At 43.4% G+C, this 25,065-nt stretch overlaps 1 protein-coding gene across 2 annotated transcripts in view; it reads left to right on the forward strand.

Annotated features, from left to right (window-relative positions):
• Positions 1-25,065, forward strand: part of WDR31 (WD repeat domain 31) — a 158,255-nt gene that overhangs the window by 73,680 nt on the left and 59,510 nt on the right. For both annotated transcript variants that reach the window (XM_085610282.1, XM_085610291.1), the window contains exons 5-6: positions 3,765-3,909; positions 13,755-13,855. In XM_085610282.1, coding sequence (XP_085466408.1) covers positions 3,765-3,909; positions 13,755-13,855 — 246 coding nt within the window. The remainder of the gene's footprint in view (positions 1-3,764; positions 3,910-13,754; positions 13,856-25,065) is intronic.

Below are 25,065 nucleotides of genomic sequence, written 5' to 3' on the forward strand. Positions count from 1 at the left end.
TTTTTATTTATTGCCATATCAATTCAACTACAAATATATTTTTTTAAAGATATATGTTCTCGTATATAGATGCTATCTCCAGGGCCACTGCAGCGGGAGCACCAATACCTGTTTCATGTTAGAGAGCTGGGATTGTGTCTGTTTTCAAAAAGGATTGTCATAATGTATCAGGAAACTATTGCCATATTATCCTTTCGGATAACCTCCAAACAATTTTTTGTAAACAAGTTCCTGCTTAACTAATTGACTGGATTATAGATAGTAACGTGCTAAGCCATTATCAAGCAGGTTTTAGAGCAAGAACTGTAATGGTGGAGCAGGTTTTCAGCTTTCTCAGGACCAAGTAGAGGGTAGTGGCCTTCAATGGGGGAATCTTTATGTTGCTTTAGTCAACCTCTGTGCTGCTTCACCTTGGTCCCTAGAGCAAGATTATAGGATGTGCTAGCTAATAAGGGAGTCCCAAGCATGTTTTCAAGATTATAACTCACTTACATGAGGACAAGTATGCACAGGTTTGATGGGACCCAAATGGCAAAATCTTGGGCAAAATGAATGTAAATAAAGGAGTTTGCCAGGGCTGTGTTTTGGCTCCCCCAATATTCCTACTTTTTGTTGGTGGCTGCATTGGTTTCCTACCTAATTGTGAAAATGATGCACTACCTTTAGTGGGTCAGTGGATACAAGCGTTACTTTTTTGCTAATGATGCCCTCCTTATCTCACAATTTCCTAAAGGCCGGCAAACCCTTATGATTCTAAGATCATGGGTTAGAAATTAACACACAGAAAACTAAATTCATGGCCTTCAATAGATGGAAAAACTATACAGGGAACATTAGACTGGGCAAGAATGTCCTTGAAAGGGTAAAAGAATCTAATTACCTACGAGCTAGATGATCTGATTCTGATTCATGGGCATACCAAATTATTAAGACCTCTCTTTTGACTAAGCACAGGTCCTCTTCGATAGTTGGGTTTGCCAAGAGGGCATTCTTTTATCCTATTTCCCAAGCTATTGAAATCTACAAAGCCTAAGTTGTAAACACAGAACCCTGGAGATATTGCAACTTGGCAATAAAAGGGGTAGACAAGAACAATTTTATTAGGTGACTTCAGAATTTAGGGTAGAACACTCCACTACTGTCACTAAGGTCCTGATTATGAGTTTGGTGGTCCTACTGTCGCCAACACTGCGCCGACAGGAGGACCGCCAAGCCCATAGTGCGCCCGCCTGCTGGTTTCTAAGTGTAATCCAGGTCAGGCGGGCAGTGTTGCTGCTGTTTAACAGTGGTAGTCTGTTAGGCTCATAGGAGAGCCTCACCTGCAGACTGCCACCGCGACAGCACCTGCGGCACATTCCTGCACAGTGTAGCATGCACCATGTCATGCATGCCATACCGTCAGGAACGGGGATGCAATTCCTGGCGGGCTTAATATGTGTGTCCCCCATGCATCCCCAGGCCCAGAAGCGGCAGGGGGCCCTGTTAGAGCCCCCTTACTTCCATGTCCACCACCCTTTTCATGAGGGCTCACCGCCTTGAAAAGGGCGGTGGAAATGAAAGTAGTAATATACTCAGCGGTGCCGCAGCATATTTCTGTACCTGACTGCTGCACCACCACTAGGGCAGGGGATTCCTAGATCCCCACGGACGCAGTGGTTCATAGGGCCGCCGTCCTCATGATAAGGCCCTAAGACTAGATCTCGCCCTGAAGCCCCTTGCAGAGCTGGCAAAATTAAGGCCCATGACATCCTTAGTTGTTTTAATGCTTGCAGGATTCCTTGGTTGACATTTATGAAGTGTTTTCTGCTTGTTCTAGGCCTGAGTGACTGTTGGTACAACCCTTCATGTATCAGGCCAACTCTGGTAGGTACTGTTAAGGGAAGATATTGGGCAATTTTATGGAACAAAGAGAATCCTCAGACTCCCTTAGTTGGACCACATCTTTTTTGTCCCATAAATGTGTATTTCGATTTGAGGAATTCTTAGATCACATTACCCCTCGTTCTTGTGATCACTCTATTTGAAGTTCAGATATGGCGTTCTACAGAGAGCCACTTTTACATCGTCTTGGTCGGCTTCTGCTGTTAAGTCTAACATATGCCCAACATGTTTTTGCTCCGTTGAATCCGAGGAGCACGTGTTGCTCTTCTGTACTGCTAGATGGATTGTGCCTCTGTGTCACTTATTAATGCATTGAAACTTCGTAAATTTGACACCACTGCGCTTGTGGTTTTTGCAGCATAGCTCATAAGATTGAAGACAAATTTTAATAATGGAAACATGTTGTTTGACCACCAATTGTAAGCTCGGTATATAATGTTTTTAATACCAGTTGTAATATTTTGATGGTTTTTAAAGTTTATTGTTCTATATCAATTTTTAACTGATTATGTTTTGTTGAAGGGTTTTTATTACCCCTCCTGACAAATATTGATTTTGATATTGAATTACGAGCTATAGCAAGGATCTTTGTAAAGTACCACCAAATTGGCACACCTTATATTCTGTTAATGTAATTATGTTGCACTTTTTCAGCATCTGGCAGTGGACCGCTGTCTGCTCTGAGAGCTCATGTGATTGTTACAGGGCCACAGCATTTCACTGATAGTTACTATGTGCCGTTGACTTTCTGGTTTTGGTTATGTGGAAAGTAGAACCTTACTTCGCACACTGCCAGCGGAGATCAGCCAGTGGAAGAGCTGCCTTCTCCAGTCCTGGCAGTGGCTTCACACCAGAGGTGTACAGCCCTCAAGCTGCACTTGCCCAATCCTCTCCTGATAAATGCACTACACAGAGCGCTTCAGATAGTGCAAGCTAGGTGCATTGACTTTGTCAATGCTTATTTTGCTAAGTTACCTTATGTTATGCTTACGCTTCTCTGGAAAGCCTAACGTGCGCATGCACACCTCTAACCATTTTAAACGTTCAGCCACCTTTGAATTTAGGATTATTGCATTAATTCTGATGCTGAAAAACATGCAGTGTATTCCATTTTCAAACATTCTACATGTATTTGTGAATTGTTACCAGGTGTTTTATTACAGAGGTAAGTAAATTGGTTTGGACTGCTTTCTATGTATGCATCTATGCATGCATATGGTATTTCTGTTGCATACATAGCCAGAAGCAAGCAGACTGATGTCAAAGATAATGTCTTTATATACAGATCTCTGATCAGTGGTTAAAGTTTGTGTGAATAAATAACAGGAAGTTTCAAACCTCTTAACATTTGCTCCTTCAGGCCAATCATAATGGATTCCACCTCACTCTCTTCTCTCAGGTCACTGAAAAATTGCATTGAAAAACATTGATCACTCTCAATCGCGATTAGTAACACGATTTTGGATGATATGCGCTGTAGAAACGACATTATGTCTCTTGACACATGTAACCTGTATCATTTACATAAGGGAATGGGCCGCACTGCACACAAGACAGTCATTGCAAACCCTTACCATGGCACAACAAGCTCTAGAGTATGCACATTAGAGTAGACATGTAGGACTTCCACCTCACACAGGAGTATGACTTGAAGTCACACCAGGGGATGATCTGTCTACTATTCACCCTCACTGGCACTAAGTACTGTTAATCCATCTGACTTTGGAGTTATCCATTGAATAAAGCTTCTTCACTGAACCTTGCTTCTCAACAAGTAGAAGGATGTTTGTTTGTTGTGCCTCTTCTATCTCCACAGCTGCCCCGCCACCCTCTGCGTGGTGAGACGTTGTTGATTCTGATGCTTGTGTTCCTATGTGCTGCAGGTGGCCTCAGACTTTGGCTCCAACAGACTCTTCAGCGCATCCCGCGATAAGATGGTAATAATGTGGGAGGTGCATGGAAAATCAGGACCAGCGCAGACATTCCTTGGGCACCATTTAGTTGTGACTGGACTGACTGTGAGCCCAGGTAATTCACCATGTTATCCATTCCCAGTGAGTAAGTGTCATGCATGCACGGTTCTATGATTTATATCTCACCCAAGATGGTTTATGGTAAGGCAAAGACAAACAGTCTCTCTCATGTACTGTGTGTGCTGGTCAAAAATGACCAGTGTACACCAGATGAAGACAGCTGTGCGTGTGCTGACTTTTGCTCCATACAAGAAGACTACGTCCCTGGCCCACTCCTCATAAGGGATGCAGAATAGAAGGAATTTGGTAAGCTTCGGATGGATGGCATTCAAGTATCAGAGAGCCTTGCTTTAGATGCTGAGCAGATAGATTTATAGTTTAGACAGAGGCAAATGTTGCATTGGTCTTTCTTTACGTTCAGCTCTACCTGCGTACACTGCTCACGCCGATACCTGTTTGCGCTCTAAAGATATAAGCGAAAATATGAGGATGGTATTGTGTTTTTAACAAGATCGTTCAATACTCTTTTGTGTTTTCCAGTAATTGCCAGTATTTTATTATTTTAAATACTATTTATTGTTCTAGGTGTATTGTCTAATCATGTACACTTTGTATTGCTGCTCATTGGTGATCAATTGGTTGTCTTATGTATTTATGTATTCTTCGCTTTTATGGTTTTTAACCGATAATAAAGCTTTTTGACTGTTTTCCAGTAATGCTAACCATGTATTTATTAAAAATGTCCTGAGGTTAGCAGTACAAGCTATACATCCAACTGCAGGGCATTATTGTAATATTTCCAAATATTAGTAAATTATGGTGCAGTCCCTAGTTATGGTGCACACCGAAACTGGTCTTTAGGCAAATACCACAAACATGTTTTTCCACATTGTGCTCTCTTTAAGAAATCAGCTTTTCTCACCGAAATTGGCTGCCAAGAATGACTGCAGACTAGGGGTTAAAAAAAAGTGAATTTTTCAAAGTTTTTGCAAATTACCGACCTGTTTTATTTGTCGGTAATTTGCGACCCCAGATAGCGAAATCGCTATTTTAAATTGCTTCTAGCATTGCATTTAAGGAATCGCAATTTGCGATTCCTTAAATGTAATCACAATTACTAAATCGTAATAAATTGTGATTACCTAAATTGCGAGTCCCACAAACTGTCTTGAATGGCAAATGGCCACTTTGCGATCGCCAACGGACGATTTTTGCGAATCGCACTGTTTGCGATCGCAAAATAGTTTGATGCATGTGCCCCTTAGTCCTTAAGGCTTTCTGTCATAGTTACTCATTCTTCAAGACCAGAACTCCTGCATGCAGTGGAGCGATTCAAATGATTATTATTTTTAGATTGACTGTTAGTCGCAGATCCAGAAAAGAACATGGTGAGCCAGACTAGTGTATAGCTTACATGAGCACTTGTCATGGGTTGATAATTTTTGGGTGGACAGAATACAAAGGCAAAGTGTTTGTCTCGTTTGTGTTTTGCCATCAGACAGCATATCACTGAAGATTAATTTTGTCTAGTAGCTTTGGTGGATGCCATATACACTGTCAAAGTATGTGTTAAGGTTCGGGCTAAGGAGTATGGTTTCTTCTGAATCAAAGCTGGATGTAAAGGTGGAAGATGAGACATTGTGATACTGATGTGTTGTTGTAAAATGAAGTATTTTCATGCCTCTTTTGAAGCTTTGGAGAGGGTGGGCTATGAATGCTTCCCAGAAAAAGCCTCTTGGAAAGTACCAATTTTGATCCACTCTCCTCAACTCCACTTTCATAAAAGTCATTCTGGTAGTAGATACAGGAACAAAGGGATTCACATTATCTCAAATAATATGTATACATTTGTTAAAAAGTCAAAGATGTCGCATCTTAGGTAGGCATTGTGTCATACCCAATTAAAGATGATGGATAAAATGCTTGAATTAATTTCAGTCACTGGCAATCGCTCAGGGCCTCATTCCTGTCACTTTTCGCCCACCATGCCACTCTAGAGAAAAGCCCACCTTATGCAAATCAGGACTGACCTTTTTACTCATGGGAACTGTCAGTCCTGCAATGCCAGGTGAGACCCCCGCCAGAAGGGACCACAGGCAATCCCAGATCGGTTTTGCCCTACTTGGGGCTCTCAGTAGCTTGAGTCCTATGGCGCAGTAACCTCAGGAGGACCCACGTCTAGGAATATCTGACACACTTAGGGCATAAAATACAACAGCAACAAATTGATGGATGGAATTCTTTAATTAATCTTAGCCGCTGGCAGTCGATAAGGCAACATTCTAGTCCATCGCTTTTCATCTATCAGTTCACTCTAAACAAAGGGCAACTTTATGCAAATCAGTACTTAGAGGTATAAGAGGTTTCATGTTCTATTCTTCTCAATAGAGTCTTTTTCTTATTGTATTGCAAGATCATCCCTAGCACTAAATAGCCAATCATTACCAATAGGGAGAAGGTAAGTCTCGTCAATATAGCTTCATATCAACGAACCCAAGTCTGCCATCAAATGAAGATTGCACACATTTATCCCAAGCTACCCAGCGGCCTAACTGCGTCAAATAAATGTTTTCATAATGGACCCAATCTCTGTAAAGAACTGCTTGGAAATTTGCAGTGGGTAAGTTTGTATTGTACATAGAAACCTGGAGAAGAAGGTCATTTTAAGAAAGAGAACTTGCCCGAAAGTCAAAATGGCAACAGGGGCAGATTAAGTTCCTGACGCAATGCTAGCTCAGTTGTGTATTTGAACAGGCAATGTTGTATTTTAATATGTGAGAGATTTAGGGTTTGCTCATTTTCCCCCCAAAAGAGCACCAGTAATGTTTTATCCCAGTTGACCCTGAGGCCAGAAGCCATTCCATACATGTAAAAGAATGGCACCTATTTCTCCCCAATCCACCATGGATAACAAGATACAGTTGCTAATCATCCACTAGGCTCCACAGGAGAGACTTCATCCCAGGGAGGGTAGAGAGGGTGCTTTCTACCCATCAGGGGTCTGCACGATGTAGTATTTGTACAGGGAATCTTGCAGCTCAAGCTCAGAGCTTATGTAATGTAATGTAAAGTATATTTATAGAGCGCACTGCAACCCATCGGGCATCCTGGCGCTAAAGAGATGGAATAAAGACATCTATGACAGGAGCAAGTAGGCATTAAACTCTGGGAAAGAGCCAGGTTTTTATTTGTTTGCGGAATGGCAAAAGATCTTTCATCTGTCGCAGCTCCGTGGGCAGCTTATTCCAGAGTCTTGCGGCAGCAACACTGAAAGCTTGACCCCCCAGCTTAGCCCTTCTAATCAGGGGTACTCTCACCCAGTTAGCTGAGGAGGACTGAAGGCAACGGGTGGAGACATACCAGCGAAATTTGCTCTGCAATGGTATAGGCCCCAAGCCGTGCAGTGCCTTGAAAACAACACAGAGGGATTTGAAGTGAATCCTATGCACTATAGGAAGCTAGTGCAGCTCCGCGGGGGCCCGAGAGGAGGAAGATTGGCGAGGACGTGTCAAAGCCAACTTGGCTGCCATATTCTGAATTCTCTGCAGTCTCCCAATTAAATACTTGGGAGACTCTAGCAGCAAAGAATTGCAGTAATCCAACCTGCTCAAAATCACGCTCTTAACTACCAAGGAGCGTGTATGTGCGGGGAGCTGGGGGAGGATTTTCCTCAAGGTCCTGATAAGGGAGGAGCAGCTCCCCACAGTTTTATTAACGTGGGTTTCCAAGGTCAGCTTCTCATTAAAAGAAACTCCCAAACTGCGAACCAACTTGGATGGTACCAATGGGGGATCAGCAGGAATAGGCCACAAGTCGGCCGGGAGGGGGTAGGGCACTCTCCAACCCTCAATACAGAGGATTTCAGTTTTAACTGCATTAAATTGCAGAGAGTTGTCTTTTTAACCAATGAACCACATTCTGCATACAGACATGTAAGTTCTCCAATGTGGATGACTGTTCTCCCTCCAGAGATAGAATCAGCTGGGTGGCATCCGCATAGTTTACCAGGCCTATGCCATAGGATTTAATGACATCCACCAGGGGACGCATATAGACGTTAAATAGAATTGGACTTATTGCAGAGCCCTGCGGCACACCATGGTGGATCTTGGTAAACTTGGACTGCAAGGTAGGGGGTGGGCACTGCCTGACATCTATCAGTTAGATAGGAATGGAGCCATTTCTGTACCTGGCCAACTACCCCCACTCCTTCCAATCGTTCCAGGAGAACCTTGTGATTGACCGTGTCGAATGCGGCAGACAGGTCTAACGGGATCAAGATGGAAGGTTGACCCTCGTCTGCACGCAAACGAAGATCATCCAACACAGTCAACAGGGCAGTCTCCGTCCCATGTCCTGGGCGAAATCCAAACTGAACGTCATCCAGTAGGTCATTTGTCTCCAGAAACTGGGAGAGTGCCCTGCTCACAAGGCGCTCAATGATCTTTACTGGATATGGAAGGAGTGAGATAGGCCTGTAGTTCTTAAGGCAGGCTGGGTCAAGTGAGGGTTTTTTCAGTAAGGGGGAAAAACCGCTCGCTTCCAATAAGAGGGAACCACCCCACTACACAAGGATTGATTACACAGCTGCCTTAGTGGAGGAAACAGTTCGGAACCTAGCGCTTGCCAGACCCTGTGGGGAAGAGGGTCTAAAGATGAGCCAGAAGAAACCCCAAGGGCTGTTTGATCACAAACCTCAACAGATGGAATATCAAAGTGATCTAGAAGATGCATCTGAACCGACGCCTTCCTCATCACTCTCAGGTCCTCCTGCATATCCTGTGGGGGGCTAGTAGCCTCATCAACTGTGCTGTCCCCCTCTAGCCCTTCAATCATTTTGCTGATCTTATTATCAAAAAAAGAAGCCAAGCTATCGCAGAGTTCCTACGTGGGGAGAACCTTATTTTTAGAGCTGGCGGGGCTAACAATATCATTCAGTATTTTAAAAACGATCTTGAAGCTATTGGGGGCCCTCAGGATTACATCTGCAAAATATTCAGCTTTAGTAGAGACAATACTTTTCTTATAACTAGAAATTTTCTCTTTCCAGATAGCTTTGTCTGTTTCAGAGTACCCCTTCCTCCACCTCCGCTCTGCCTGTCTACAGCCAAGTTTTAGATTTTGCAGATCAGTATTATACCAGGGCGCTGAGGGTTTTCCACCTCTTTTGATCATCTTTCGAGGGGCAAGCAGGTCAAGTTGGTCATTAATGTGTAAGCAGAAGGGGGCATAGTTATCCTCCACCTGTTTCCCAGGGCCAAAGGAAGCTTCAAGATGGAATACTGGGGAGGCACTAGCTTTCCTCAGCAGACCTTTCCAGTCCCTGCTAGGAAAGCATCTTGTCTCCTTCATAGCAGTCTCCTTCATAGCAGTGTCGTTCCGCTTACTGTCAGCCATGTTCCCAGCTCACACTTCCTCAAGTATTATTTGATGATGATAGTGGAATTTAACTAGTAAATATTGATGCGGCTGTAAACAGTGGGTTTGAAGAGGTGACTTCAAGCCAACGTTCTAATACAGCTAATCCGATCATAGGAATAAGGTAAACAATATATCATACAGATTGCGGGTCCTGACAGAAGTATTGCAAGTTTTAGCCTGGTGGAGCGGGATTTGTGTCCGAGTGTTCTGATCCTATGCGGCCAACTGATGATTTGTCCGCAGCTCCCAAATCTGTTAATGGTGAGAGTGAAGTTTTACGTAAGGGTGTACATGTTTTTTTGTAAAACTTGTTTTTTATTACAGTAATGCACAGACATCACATTACATGTTAACCCTTCAATTTACAGTGCATCAGAGATGGTTCAAGAAAGGCTAAGTATCATATGCTCCACTCAGTAGCTTCATTGCTGGGCGCATAGTAACTGTGCGGCATACAGAGTAGGTCCCACAAAGGAAAAATATGTGCAGTATTAACTGATATAACTTGTAATAAAAGAAACAAGAAAAAAGAAGAGAACCTTGGCAGCGACTGGTTGCGGAAACCTACCCCGAAAAGAAAACAGGATACCTAAAGGACTATTATCGAGGGGGAGGCAGAGATTACAAAATGTACAGGAGCAATGCCCACAGCTCTCCAGTGAGGCTCACTGCAGTAAAGGTGTACATGTTAATGTCTGGGGCACAAGCTTCTCGCAAAACCTCAGATGATTTAATAGCTCGTGAGCTGTGTAGTAAATGTTGCAGATAATGTTAACAGGGGATAAGTGTTCTACCTAAACTTCTACATGGGTGCAGTGTTGAAAGTGTGCTCTCAGCACATGGAATGTGCTGTCCGGGAAATATGAGGTTGGACCAGTTTGCTACTCTATGTTTTTGGTATCGTCTCCAACAAGAAAAATGGTTTTCTACATACCCAACTGTCTCTGAGTGGGAACTCACTATTTCAGGCCTTCATTTCCACTTTTAAGGCTTTTAAGGTTGAACACTTCTGAAGCCGTGTCCAAGTGACAACTTGCTCCTTATTTTAATTTTCGATTTGACCCGTATGTTTCCTGGCTCAGGACACCTGCACCCTGAGTCTCCTGACCAGTGCTCTACCTGATTGTGGCATGTTGCTGACTAACCAGACTCCTTTGGGAGATCACATTTACCCTAAGAGGAACTCCTTTTAGCCTGGGTAACAACTGTCCGCATACACAGGCTATGAGAGTAAAATGGTCAGTGGCAACTGATTCTCGTAGTAAGATCCAAGCACTTTTTCTCTGAAGCCTATTGACTCACCTCGGTGAAGTAGCTCATAAATGCCAATTGTATGTACTGAGCTTGCACGTGTGGGCACAGATGCAAGTGAGGTGAGATGCCCATGGCAGTGTGCTCCTATGCACATGTGTGGTGCTTCCTAAGGTTAGTTATAGTTGGACAGAGCTGTCTCCCCTTTCCCTTTAGTGAGAGTGCCCATTAACTTAACCTTTGCTGCTCCTGTTGATCAACCCCCCCCCCTCTGAAATTCATTGTAAAGCCAAGTGTGCTATTCTGACTTCCAGTACATGTTCCCAGGAAGGATTGCTTGTACTCTGGCTGAAACTATGGACGGGTTCAAGAAGCTCAAGAGGCTACCTTTGGGAAACCAACATTTAAATAAAGAGTTGGCCTAGCCCAGTGACACACTCATCTTAGTAAGGACTGGACGGATATCCCTCCTGGACACCCTTTGCTTTTTGGTCTGAGCAAAACTAAGTAAGTGCAGTACACAAGAGGCAATGTGAAATTTATCCATCAGATAGTTGCGATTGAGATGTGAAAAAATGCACCCTGCAAGAAATGCCAACTGCATACAAGTAGGCCCATCACTTGGTTACCTATTGCTCAGCTTTTGACATGCTAAAGCACTCCATACCAATCTAGAGAAAATTCATGACCAGATGTGTGGATAGGAATAAATCCCAAAAGCCTGGGTAGAAGGTGTTTGCTAACGAGCTGTGCAGAGGAGGTAGGACTGCCTTGCTTGCTGACAGCCTGCCTTTCACTGCCTGAGTCTAGGGCACCGTGTCCACAGGCTGCTATGTGGTGCTAAGCACTGGTATTTCCAACGAAGACTGAACATGATGCACTATGGCCCCACCCGATAATTTTAAGATGCACGGATCACGCTGTCTACCCTGTTCCCCCACCACCATTGTCTAGGCTAGTATGACTATGCAGCTGCTGCATCCGCAGCCACAATTACTGGTGCCACCCGCCAGAACAAGCCTGAGCATCCCATCGCCAAAGGTCCACTCAATATTCTCTGGCCTGGTAAAACCGCTAAAGAGTAGCTCAGCACCAACTGCATTTCCCAGTGCACCTTTCGATCCGATGGGTCCAGCACCCCAGAGACCCCAGTTCCTTCCGTGGAGTTAGCAAATATCAAGATGGGCTACTGAATAGTAAGATACATATGAAGTAGTGTATTAGGCACTTCATGCTTTGCTCTTAGTCTGTGTGTAACTGCACCCCATATTTCTCTCTCGATTGTCTCCCCACCACTGAAGTTAGAAACTGATAGAGACATTCTTTTTGGATTACACCCAAGAGCAACATGCTGTAGAACTTCCTAAAGTTATTGCACATATTTTCTTAAAAATCAACGAGCTACTTTCCTATTATGTGAGCAAGAATAGCACTGCTTGAACAATCTGTTTATGAGTGATACGTATTCTGCCTAAACTAGACATTATAACGATACGCCAACCTCCAAGAGTAAACCATCCATATTCGACCGTGCGCTGCATGGAAGGTTATTCCAAAAAAGAGGGCCAAGAGCTTTTTGGTCCTTATGCAGTAGGATCTTGCTTCTTAATTCCCAAGAACAGCAGCAATACTTCTTACAACAGTTGTTGCTGTGCCTTTGGGTTGGCAGATCCTGAAACACTGGCCTGACCCCGCTAGTTTAGAATCAGGCTCCTTTCTGGAAAGTGACTGTATTATTACAAAATGATTGCGAGTGTCCATTAACTTAACAGATAACTTATAGCAAAAATACATTTTATTGCAGCTAGTAGGTTAGCACACAAAGTGAATTCAAGCATTCTTGTCAAATGAGCGATGTAGTGTTCTACAGTAGACAATATAGGCCTGATTCAAAGTAGGAAGATGACATTACAATCTCTGTGCAAATTCCTGTGTGCACATTGTTATGCAATAATTGTCGCACTTCTTCTGTCTTCCCTTGACAGATTTTGGAAGCAAAACAACTGAGAAAGTTGATTGGGGGGAAAATGTGCTGAGTGCAATACACCTGGAAATCAGTGCAGTAAACACTGATTCAGCTTTTAAGTCCCAATTTCCACTCCAAAAACTAAGAATAGGAAATATTTACTCCACCAAGTAAATTCCCCATTCTTGGGGAAAAAGTAGTTGCACAGTGTGATAAACACCACCTCCTTTTTCAAGTTACTTGGATTCGGGGCCACTGTATTAAGATACCTTGTTCATTTGTTTCTGAAGGGGTCTTCAGTTTAATCCCAAAACCCATCCTCTCTTTGGTGCACTTTATAATGGTTTACACATTTATCTGTGCTGAACAACATATTTTGGGATTTCAAGTGAACTTAAGGCATATCAAGCCTCCAAATACAATGTGTGTCCAAAAAGGCAGTCACCAAGCAGCTCAAATTTTGAACTATACTATGCCTGGAGAAATGCAATAGTTCAGTATTTTCAGGGTCCCCCAGTGCTCATCCATCATATGGTAAACATCAGCTGTATAAGGAAATAACGTGTTACTGAGATCTGCAGACCCATTTCTTTAAAGTAACTGTTGTATTAGGGCTCCAGTATGCTTCCTGACCCTGCTTTGGAGTCCCCACTGTTGTCTTGCTGCTCCTTGTTAGTATGTTTGAAGCATATTAAAGTCGCCAGGATGCTCCGTGGTGGAAGGAGTAGCAATAGTTCTTCAGCATGGCTACCCTCCCCGAATTCACAAGTGACCTGCATGGTCAGTTCGCTCTGCAGAGGTGATTGTTGCATTTACATGCACATAAATAAACTTAAATATTTTCTGTGGGTCAGGTTATGCTCTAATTCCCCTGCCTCAACAAGGCTCAAATGTTTGGGACTGCTCCTTGTCTGAGTGTGAGTACTCTAGTTGAGTTGTGAAAAAGGAATTACCTATTCTGAAGATATATTTTGTCAGGTAAACAAAGGATCTTTCATAAATGTGACAAATGCCTTGTGAGCCAAGTGGAGTCACTGCACTCGAATTGTATTCAACTGACCTTGCATGGGTTCTGGACGCCACCTTACATGTGCGCAGATTACCCCATATTACCTCGAGGGCAGATTATAAAATCTACACAGAAGTTCTTTCCAGTACTCACCAAGCTTTGCACTGGAAAGAGATAACGTGATCATATTTGGTTATTGACATCATAATTTCAGTACTGATTCTTATCCCAATGTGATATGTCCACTTTACAGATTCTTCCCAGTTGTTCACTGGTTCCCGAGATAACACCATTTGCAAGTGGGACATAGAGACCGGACAGTGTCTTCAGAAAGCTGCCATATCAAGAAATTTGGTAAGGGTGTGGATGACGTATATGGTCCTTCAGTTATTGTACCATTCTGTAATAATCTATCTAGACGCACAGCGTTTTAATCAGAAAATGTTGGGGGCAAATACAGCTATTATATCAGGTACCGTTGTGAAATGAAGGCTACACTGTTGAATAGTTTTACAAAAATTACCTCTTTTCCTGTTATTTCTTGAATTAATATGGTTTTAGATTTGATTTAGAGGCAGCATGTTTGAGAACGATTTTTATTATTGTATCAGGAGTATTCCAAATGTAAAGTGCTGGAAAAGTGGAAATAGAAGAACAAGGTATAAATGGGTTCCGCTTGAAGACCAGATTAGAGAAATTAGGATGTGACAGAGAGGGAACATGAAATAAGGATATAACTAGCCTGCCCACTCTCTGGTTTGTATCATTATTATACAAATGAATAATTTTATTCAAAGGCAGATAAAGTGAATTGCCCAAATTGCATGTTTTGTAGTCATGCATCAAAGCGGGAATTAGAGTCAATGCCTTCAGTGTCCATGGTTTTCATTTAGCCTCCAGAAGGCATCCTCTACCAGTTTTTGTACATTTTATGTTTTCAATTATTTCTTGGACTCCAAGAGGTTTCATTTTTATTGGTGGATTTCTGTCTGATTAATCATACTGGTGGGGTGTCATTACAGTAATTTTCATAATACTTTATTCCTTTTTTACTCCGCTTCCTCAGTTTTACTCTGGTTTTTTCAAATTCTTTGCCATATTTTAATCAACATGTACGGTAACATGCTCTTTCTCAGCTTCAAATGCTCAAGATGTGCCCATCCGGACCTCTGTCAAGAACACAATAGAAACGCATGATACAACCATAGCAGTGTTGTTTATTAATAACCCAATGCATTTCAAGCTTCACAAGCTCTTCTTCAGGGGTAACTGTAAATATCAGAAAAATCACTATTACTTAATTGACCTAATTTTAACATTTGTAATAATTCATTTATTCATGTTGCATCAAACATATATTAGAGTGAGCCTTTTATTTTACCAATAATCATTGAAATTATATCTTTAACTCAACCACGAAAGTTTCTTCCCCAAGTGACAAAATTAATTAAATACCTTCTCACCCACTCGATGCTTTAACCACCCCATCTTCCCGCCTATTCTCACAGTACCAACTTTTAACTGAAAACTCCTTTACTTTAAGCATCATCCTTTCAAATTTTCCAACTATACCTCATAATCACGTATGCGGGTGAATGCAGTGTGAGTGTGATGGTGTTTCCGGTTGAATGGATTATGTGTGCGGGGGGAGTTCAAGCGGTTATAATGCGGAGCGAAAGGATAAATGCAGCGTGAGAGAAGAGAGTACGTCGGCGTTCAGAGTATGAAAGTGAGGGATAGTTGGAAAGTTTGAAAGGATGATGGTTGGCGTAAAGGAGTTTTCAGTTGAAAGTTTGTATTGTGAGAATAGGCACCCCACCAGCATGATTAATCATCACTGTGCCACTGGGGCGAGGCACAAGCCCAGTCAGCACGCACTTTTTGATGATTTTTGGAAGAATTATGGATGAATTAGGACTAAGATGGTGTGCATCCCATCACCGCTCTGATGTATTAGATTTCTGTCTGACCCATAGTTGCGATCTACAGTTTAGTGGCTTCTGCAACATGGATGGCACAATACCTCCAAAATACCAGTCCTGAAATCTCCACCTGGACTCTCATTACAAGTCAGCTGGATTTAGGTGCAGTGATAGTGGGTGCCTGGAATCTCTTATTCCTGCCATATGTCTACATCTAAATACGTCCATTAAGAGTTCTAGTCCCTGACAATGGAGTACATACAGGGACCTAAGAATACCATGTGAAAATATGCATCTTTTGACTGATAATGGGGACTATTCTGCCGACACTGAGCAAGAAGACATGTCAGCAGGGGTGTAGGGCAGGATGTTGTTGGTGTGTGGGGCGTTTAGATCCTTGATAGGAAGGAGTGTAGATCTCCTGTGGTGCTGGAGGGGGCATGCACCAGCTGGGCTGTTCCTCTGTAGCCCCGGATCCCTTTCCATCAATGGTTGCAGATCTGCACCACGAAAGATTATAATTGTGCTTTTGAACCCAGTAAATTTGAGTCTGGGAGCACCAAACTACTTGTGCTATTGAAGAGTGGTGCACACTTGGAGATACACTCTGCCATACTTGTAATGAGGGCCTTAGTGCTGCTAATACACCTGCTTCTTTCTAAACTTTGCCACTGCTATTTCTAGTCCTGAGCAGTCCACATTTCCTTTTCAAATCTATGATCCAGGCCTTTTTACTGTCTTCCAGTTCTCATCCACTCATAGTGCTATTAAGCGGCCACCAGTTTATCCTTAATTATTGTTGTTTGTCCAGCAAAGGACTGTACAGCAGTACAGTAACTGGACGTCAAAAAGTATGTCTCAACAATACTTGATGGACTGAATTACACAACAAAAAGGAAATTAGACAAAGGCAATCATTTTTTATGCTTGACCAGTACTTTATATCTAAGAGAACCCCGCTGGACCTCTGAATACCTTTAGAATAATTTATAACTCAGTGGTAACAAATTAAGAATAAGCACACCTTGCACTTAATACTATTGATAGTAATTGATAGTAAAACAAAATCTAACAAAAGCGAACTAGAGACTGAGATTGCTAAAATCAATGACTAACTATAACAATGTAAAGGAGGAATGAGACAAAACATAACTGGAATAAAAAGCACAACTAGATAAAAAGAAAACAAGTAAAAAATAGCTTGAAGTACAATATTTAATTCAGTTAAAAAAGAAACAAACGGAGACATGGTTCTCACTGAAATCTGAAAACCCACTCAAATTCACTAGGTATTGTATGAATTACACACATCTCACGCCATAATTTAAATTGCCTGTTGTGTTTTACTCTTGCTAGGCTGCCTTTTTTTCTATTGCCAGTTGCAAATTTGGATTTTGTCCATAGGCATGCAGCATCAGCTATGACGTGCATTGCATACTATAACTTGAACATTTCAGTGTTTTTTCACATCTGAGCCAGAACTCAATTTTTATGTTTTTTAATTGTTTTTTCTTTTCGTTATTTAAATATTGAACTGTATTTTAACCCTCACTGTGCAAGGCCTTCAGCACAGCTCCCAATTCATGGTGTGTGACCAACCCACACTGAGCACAGCCTTAGGCTCAGTGGGGGTTGGCCCAACGGCCAGGCCGCACCCAACCCCCGTATGTTGGTGGTTCTTAATAGACCCATATTTTTTGGGGCAGTTTTTGGGGTTTGTTTTTCTTGGTTTTTTTTGTATTCTATTTACCGTCTTCTGTGACAGTCAGTTTCAAACTTTTTTTTAATCTGATGCAACATCCAAGAATTTTCCTACATCTTCATGTTGTCTGTTTGGTAATTTTGCTCGCCACACAATCATGTTCCTTGCATTCCATACAATAGAGCAGAAAAACCGTAAGGTACAGATTCTTCTTGTGTTCTTTCTACAGGATCCTATTTAGACACTCAGCAAAGGGTCAGCTTCTTGTGCTTCTACAAACACTTGCTCCCTTGTCTACTTTGCATTCTCCTTCTGATGCTTGTTGATGTTCCAGAGGAGTAGTGTCTGATGTCCCCAGGTTGAACTTTTGATCACATATTTTGCATTTACCTTTTCATGCTTTAATTCTTTCTCACTGGACAGATGGGTTAATCACACCCAGACATTAGAGTCCTCTCGTCCTTTCTCTTCCTCTGCTGCTTACCAAGGCACTGTACTTATTTCCTCCTCTGCAGTTGCACTTAATGGTCAGGAAGATTTGTATCCCCCAACTCTACCTTTTTATCCAAGATGGAGCAGTGAGGTCCAGTAACACCTTCTCAGGTTTTCACACAAAATAGTGGCTTATGTTATTATTACTAAGTGAATTGTAATTTTTCATCTGGCGGAAGGTTGCATGAGCTGGCAGCTAGTCAGAAACTCTGATAGCTCTTCAATTTGTGATATAGTCCATGGACCATGCAAAACGTTCTGTCCTTGTTGCCAGGCGCACCTGATCCTTGGTCTTGCAAAATAGGCCATGGGCTCAGTGCCCCCAAGAGAAAAGTTGTGCTCACAATCAGCAACCCATCTAAATGTTCACTAAGGGCACACTAAGAAGGCTTTTTATATAGAAAAACATTATTCATTTTATTTTGGAACTAAATATGTTGGTAATACATGACATATTTTTCAAGGCCACAGACTTGACACATCAAAATTGGCACCAGTGTTCCACAGTCTACGTTTCAAGTCCAGAGACTATGGGCACCTAAGGCCATGTACAGTGGGGTTTGGCTACACATAGTGTGTTAAGATGGCACCTATAGTGCACAGTCTGTTTTTACGTCCACAGAATTTAGGCACCCAAAGCTGTGTTCTGCTGGGTTTGGCCACATGTGTGGTGTTGGGTGCAAAGCCTGGCCAAAGGGCAAGGGCCATGCACATCGGTGACTGGTTGCACGTCAAGGGTTGTTTGGTGGTCCAAATTAGAATATGATTTTTAATATAATGAAAATACAGTTATGTGAGATTCTAAAACCTTAACCTATGTTTTAAAATATTAGTTGAGAAATAAACAAAGGTTACTTGTATGTTATAGTTAGATGTTGGAATGAGACATGATCTTTGTAGGAAAGTAGGATCTGCTTCGCATGGTTAGCCCCACTTTTTGCGTGATGTTACACTGTTTTTGACTAGTCTGGCTGGGATCCTGCTTATCAGGACCCCAGTCTATCTGCTTTCTCCCTAAAATTTTATACCATGTACTTAGGTACACTCCAGATTGGATACTGGGGTACCCTTGTCAGTCCCTAGTATAGGGTACACATGTGCCCAGGGCATAGGCCTCCCATAGGCTGAAGCATGTATTATGCCACCCATTAGAGGTCATGCAAAATGGAACTACAGGCCTGCCATTGCAGCCTGTGTAAGATGGTGCATGTACCACTTACTTTAGATATAGATTTACTATATCTATAGGTCACTACACCCCTCTAGCAGGCCTTGACAATCCTGAAGGCAGGGTACTAGGTTTTACGTGAGAGGGTGCCCCTGCATGAGCAGAGCACCCCGGCAGTCTTCGGAGACCATTCTCCCAGGTTGTCGGTGACGCAGCCAGACATAGGTAGAGGTGCATTATATGCTCGCGTAAAATGCTATCTCGAAAACTACTGCAACAAACCATGTCGTGTTCGGTATCAAACAACTTGCAATCATACCTCCAAACTGGTAACCAGTGTGGGAGGTATGATTCCACCCTTCTGAAGTGAGCTTCGTGGGATCCCTGGTCTTCCCGGTACCAGTCTTTTTGACCCGGACAGCACAAAATGGTTGCTGCTGACCAGAGACACATTTCTGGCCTCCTGCTGCTGAGCCAAGCTCGAGCACGGGAAGGCAGGACAATAGGCATCCTGTCACAGTGAGGTGTGACCTCCTCCCAGACAGGATTTAGTGTATTGGGGCTGGGTGGGTGCACTTCCATAGTGCCTGAAAGTCTGCACAAGGGGCACATTCGGTGTATCTGTGCATAGTCCAGTTCAAACCAGTCCAGAGAGTCGCTGGCTCCTGCTCTGGTGCAAAACTGGACAAAGGACAGGGGAGTATCCTCCCCACTGTCCTGACCCTTGCCTGGGAGGGTCCCCTAAATCTGTCCAACCCTCTACCATGGGTACGAAAGGGCTTACTTGGCTGGAGGTCCATAGGTTCGACGTGGACAAGATTCTGATCAAGAAACCACTGACCTTTGACCGTCTGGATACTCTGGACTTCGACTGGGCCCGACTTCATCTCCCTCTCTGTCCAAAGCATTGTCTGTGCCCGTGCACCATACAGGCTCCGTGCAGGTCCTGTGGAGCATAAAGGATAACTGAAGTATCTTACTTGGGGTGAAGGAGTCACTCCCCCGCATTCGCAGGCACTGTAACGCAACTTACCGGTCTGGTGATCCAGAGCTCCTGTGGACTCTGAAGGCTCCAGCAACACAGGAGGTGGGTTCCTACGTTCCTTGAGGTCGAACTGCCCTCTCACCTAGTTTGAGTCCAGTATTCCTCGTGGGGAAGGCATAACCCGAACTCCTCTGCACCGCGTATTTTTCAAGTGCATATGCTTGTTGGCCTTCCCCTACTAAGTGCATTGAGCTATCGATAACCGCAACCTCTGCGCACATTTCGTACAAAGGACTTCGGCCTCCTCGCACTCTGTGCCCTGAACGCTGTTACTTTGTGAAACTTCTAGAGGTCCCCTTGCGACTCCTGTGCCTTCGGCCTGTGGGTCCAATTGAGGAACAACACTGCTTTTCTTGGGCTCCCCTGGTTGCTCCAGGACTGGCCTGACTCACCTTGCTGTGGAGAGTCCCCTGGTCCTTGCTGGGCGAGACCGTAACCTTCTTCGACTTTCTCTAGGCTTTCCTGCTTTATTCCACCCGTTAATTTGGCAAATAATAAATCTGTTGAAAATAATTTTGCTACTTATTAATAGCAGTGGCATGGGGCCTGCTGGACAGTGCATGCACACAGAGTGTACCTCCACCCGTAACAAAGGGTAACAACTTCCCCCTCATACTGGACCAGGGAAAGACCAGTGGTCGGTGGCAGCTAATTTTAGATTAAGAGGCAGGGCCGAGACTTCGTGTTAGCATACTAGTATGTGATGTGTGTCTTTTCATGCAGGTGTTGAGTACATGAGTCCCTGTACAGAATAGTGGTTTCTGTGAGGCCGTCTTAGCACTTGCCTGTGGATGTGAGCATCCACTTGGTACTGTCTTTTTAGGTCTACGCCAGACAGTTTGTAGTTCTTTGATGAGCTGAGAGACTACACATCTGCTTCCCAACCATTGGATTTCTTGCCAATTTAGAACTTGTGTTCCTCTTTCCTTCTTTGTGCTTTGCTCAGCATTGTTTCACAACCAGAAGATTTTATCAGATCATTTACTGTTTATAAGAAAGCCCAGAAAGACGCAGAAAAGACCAGCAAAGTGCACTCCATAAGAAAGAAGTGTTTAAGCATTTAAAGAGAACCTGGGCTTTTGTTGGTCCTTTCTTCCCTCTAGTGCTTCCACAGCAGGATAAACATTGGCCCTGTGCAGCGAGTAGTTGTAGTTTACCCTGTCTCCTTAAACTGCCTTTCTGCTCAGCCATGTGACAGAACCAGGACTGCACTTATTTCTGTCGTTCTCAAGGCCAGGAACAGATCTAGAACTCTGGAGAACACCCACTGCTGTGATGTGGCCTGGAAAAAGTGGAAGTGGAACTGTGCGGTTGTGGAGAAGTGCATGGCCCTCAGTAGGACAACAAAGAGACAATGCCTACCTGGTTGATGCTGCATGGTGGTTATCTCATTGGAATAAACTGTCCAGTACCCACATTCACATTGCAGCCAAGCTGTCCAGGACCCACCCAAGAGGATGTGTATGCCGGGGACCTGCAGAGAGGCATTCCAGGAAAGCATGTGTGGTGAGCCTGCATGATTCCCAATGTGTCTGATACCATGCTTGACTTCAAGGGAGGATGTATCTTTCATCTTCAAGTCCCAGGCAAATAAATATTGTTTTCCATTCTACCCTAGGTGAGGGCATTCACACTTGTTCCAATAGGGTAGTATTGGACACAGAGCACCATGCTATTTGTACTATAGTACCTTACCATATAATCAATGTATTCGTGTTTGGAGGTCATATCTCAGCTGGAGAAGATGTTAAAAGACCTTTTCTGTTTTGCTTTGATCTTATTTTAGCTGCCCTAGATTCTACCTGTAAATAAGCAACCTCATCCTTTTAAAATATATTGATCTTACTGTACAGTGGGCATGTAGCATGTAGTCATCACTTTCTTGTGCCATATGGTACTTGAGTTCTCACCGCTCTACCATCTCCTTAAGTGTGCCTGGACTTCTCGATTCTCTACCCTCGGAGAGTGAAAAGTGATTTTGTTATCAGTTGGAGTGCAATAGTACCAGAGGCCATGGGCCACCATTGTTAAACAACAGTACCTACCATGACACTGCCAATATACCACTTTCTGCCACAAGACACAGAGGAATGCAAAATATCCAAAAGCAAATCCAGTAAAATTGACATCTACTTCAGAAAACAGCAAAAGTAGTCCGTCAAGGTTGATCAGTGAGTTTTGCATTTGATATGCAGTAGTACAAATTCTTCAGAGCAACTGAAAATCAGCTATAAGATTGAAGACATTGGTAACTCATTCAGAATCCTTACATCTCTGCCAACAGGAACTGGAAACAATCATCCACTTAGATAAGACTGAAGATATAGGGGCTCATTTAGTGTTTGACAGAAGTGGAGCATTCGCCAAACCCATGGGTCCCGCTCCTCCTTTAGAGAATTTGCTGTCAGAAATCTTCATTCGGTAGACTGTCCACTAGAATGACTATTGGATCTATGCCCCACCCTAATAAAAACAGATTTTTCACCACAGATTTTTCTTACCTCGCTGTGCTATGACAGGGGTCACTGTCAAGAAAATAACAAAAATATCATAGATGTGCAGAGAAAAACTCCCTGCATTTCAAGAGCAATCTCATTTTTTCTTTTTCTTTTTTATATAAAACACAAAAATAATGCCTGGTGAGCCATCATAGCTTAGGAGGCCACCCATCACGACAGTCTCTCCAAAAATTCTCCTGCCATGTTGGTGAGAGTACTTTCTGTGAATGTGCCTCACCAGAATGTTAGGGAATTCATGATTCGCTAGGTAGCCTGCTGCAGCGGACTCTGCAATCCAAAGGGTTTGTTGACCCAGCCGCTAGCCTGCTAAGCTCACAGTGATTGCCCCCTTCCCCAATCAAACCCACACACCTTCACCCCATCCCCCTCATATTGCTGGGCTTAGTCAAAAAGCCAGGTCTTGAGTCTCTTCCTGAAGTCCTTCAGGAAGGGTGGTGTTCGGAGGTGGAGGGCGTTCCAGGACTTGGCGGGGAGGTGGAAAAAGAAGCAACCTCTGCTGCATCTATGGCGGATGTGAAGTGTCTGTGTGAGGGTGAGGGAGACAGAGTGAAGGATTGTGGATAGTTGGTGGAAGTTCAGGCAGTGGTTCATGTATGCTGGTCCGTGATCGTGGAGTACTTTGTAGGCATGTATCAGTATCTTGAATCTGCATCTTTTCTGGATGGGGAGCCAGTAAAGGTTCCTCACGTGTTGGGTGATGTGGATCCTTTTGGGCAGGTTGAGGACCAGTCTGGCCGCTGAGTTCTGTACTGTCTGGAGCTTTCTCATTAGTTCAGTGGTGGTTACTTCATACAGTTTGTTGCCGTAGTCCAGTCTGCTGGTGATTAAGGCTGGCGTGACTGTTTTTCCCATGCTGTTTTTTTCAAGATTCTTCGGAGCATGTGAAGATTGTGGAAGAAGGCGGAGGAGACTGTGTTTATCTGTTGTTTCATGGTCAATGTGCAATCCAGGATGATGCCAAGGTTGCAGGCATGGTCTTTGGTGTGGGAGTGGATCCGAGTTTGGTGGGCCACCAGGTGTTGTTCCGGAGGGAGGCGTGTTTGACAAAGATCAGCACTTCGGTCCTGTCATTGTTGAGCTTCAGGCAGTTGTCCTTCATCCATTCTTTGGAATTCTTCATGCAGTTATGTAAGTTGACCATAGTGGAATTGGGGTCTTCTGAGAACAAGAGCTGGGTATCGTTGGCGTAGGATCTGATGTTAAGATTGTGGGTCCTGACAATGTCGGCTAGAAGCATCATGTAAGTGTTGAAGAGGGTGGGGCTGAGGGATGAACCTGAGGGATGCCGCAGTTAGTGCTTGTGGATTCCGAGATGAAGGGATGTAGACAGATACTGTGCATTCATCTCGTGAAAAAGTATGCAATCTATCTGAGTGTGTCTCCCTTGATCCCGATCTGGTGCAATCTCTTGATGAGTGTGTGGTGGTATACAGTGTCGAAGACTGAGAGGTCGAGGAAGAGCTAGGTCACAGATTCTACTCTGTCGAGTAGTGTTGCTAATACGTTTGGCACCGTTTGATGAATGTTCACGAAATTTTACAAAAAAGTGCCCTACTTTGCTTAGTTCTCCATGGAAAGTTTTGGGATTATATGTCAAGCCGAGGCCGAGAAAAGGGGGTGGGGGGTCCCACAACACTTTTTACCATGCAATGCCTATGGGAATTTGTATTTTTTAGACACAGCTGCAGCCCAAACCTCTGAGCAGAATTACACCAAATTTGGCAGAAAGCTAGATCTTGGTCCAGAAAGATCTCTTTTTGTAATTTGGTATAAATCTGTTCGGTAGTTTTGCGAGTTATTACAGAAAGACATTTATAGATATATAGAGGTGTGGATCATCTGCCGATACGAGAGTACCTGCAGGGAATTCACGAGTACCCATAGATCTAAAGCCCAATTGGAAAAAAACTCACACACCATTCCCTGGCTGCACACGGCCAAAGGCTGTGCGATGCATGGGTTTGGGGCATGCAGAGGGGGTTGGCCACAGACTGAGGCCCGTGCACGGTGGTGGTTGTATTAGCATACGATAATTAAAGCAAAGGTTACAGGGACACACACATAGATAGATTAGTTATTGTTATCAGAGTTTACATTGCGCAATCATAATAACACTGCTTGAATTAAACAAATGTTTCCCTTTGTGACATTTTCATCGCCGTTCATAATCACAGTGTGTTCGAGTAGGATCATCAGAAGCCCAAGACACTTTATATTATATTATTTTTAAATGCAATACATTAAATAAATCAAAAACAAGAGAAAATAAATAATGTTCTCTCTTCTAAAACAACTCTAGTAGAAACTGCCAAGGCTTCAAGATGTGGCCCCTTTAAGTCCAATACCCTCAGAATTTAGTGCTCCACATCAGCTAAACTGCTCATACCTAGTTTCAACTCAATTCAAGCCAAACCCAGAAGATTGACTCTCTTCACTGATCTAGTCCTTTTCTTTCTAATTCTCCTTCTCCCCCTCATAATTTCTATGTGTTTAGTTCTCTGATTCAATCAATCACGTGTTTGTTAATCGCGACTACTCAACTACTCACCCGTAAGGGTCCAAGGCGCTGGGGGATGGGCAGGGGTACAGGTTACAGTCTATCAAGGAGGTGGACTGTCAAAGAGCCAAGTTTTGAGGTTTCTCATGAAGATGGGGAGTGATGTGGTTTGTCTGAGGTGGAGCGGTAGGGCATTCCAGGCTCTGGCCGCAAGCGTAG

Source organism: Triturus cristatus, chromosome 1_2 (assembly GCF_964204655.1).
Source record: "Triturus cristatus chromosome 1_2, aTriCri1.1, whole genome shotgun sequence".
NCBI lineage: Eukaryota > Metazoa > Chordata > Amphibia > Caudata > Salamandridae > Triturus > Triturus cristatus.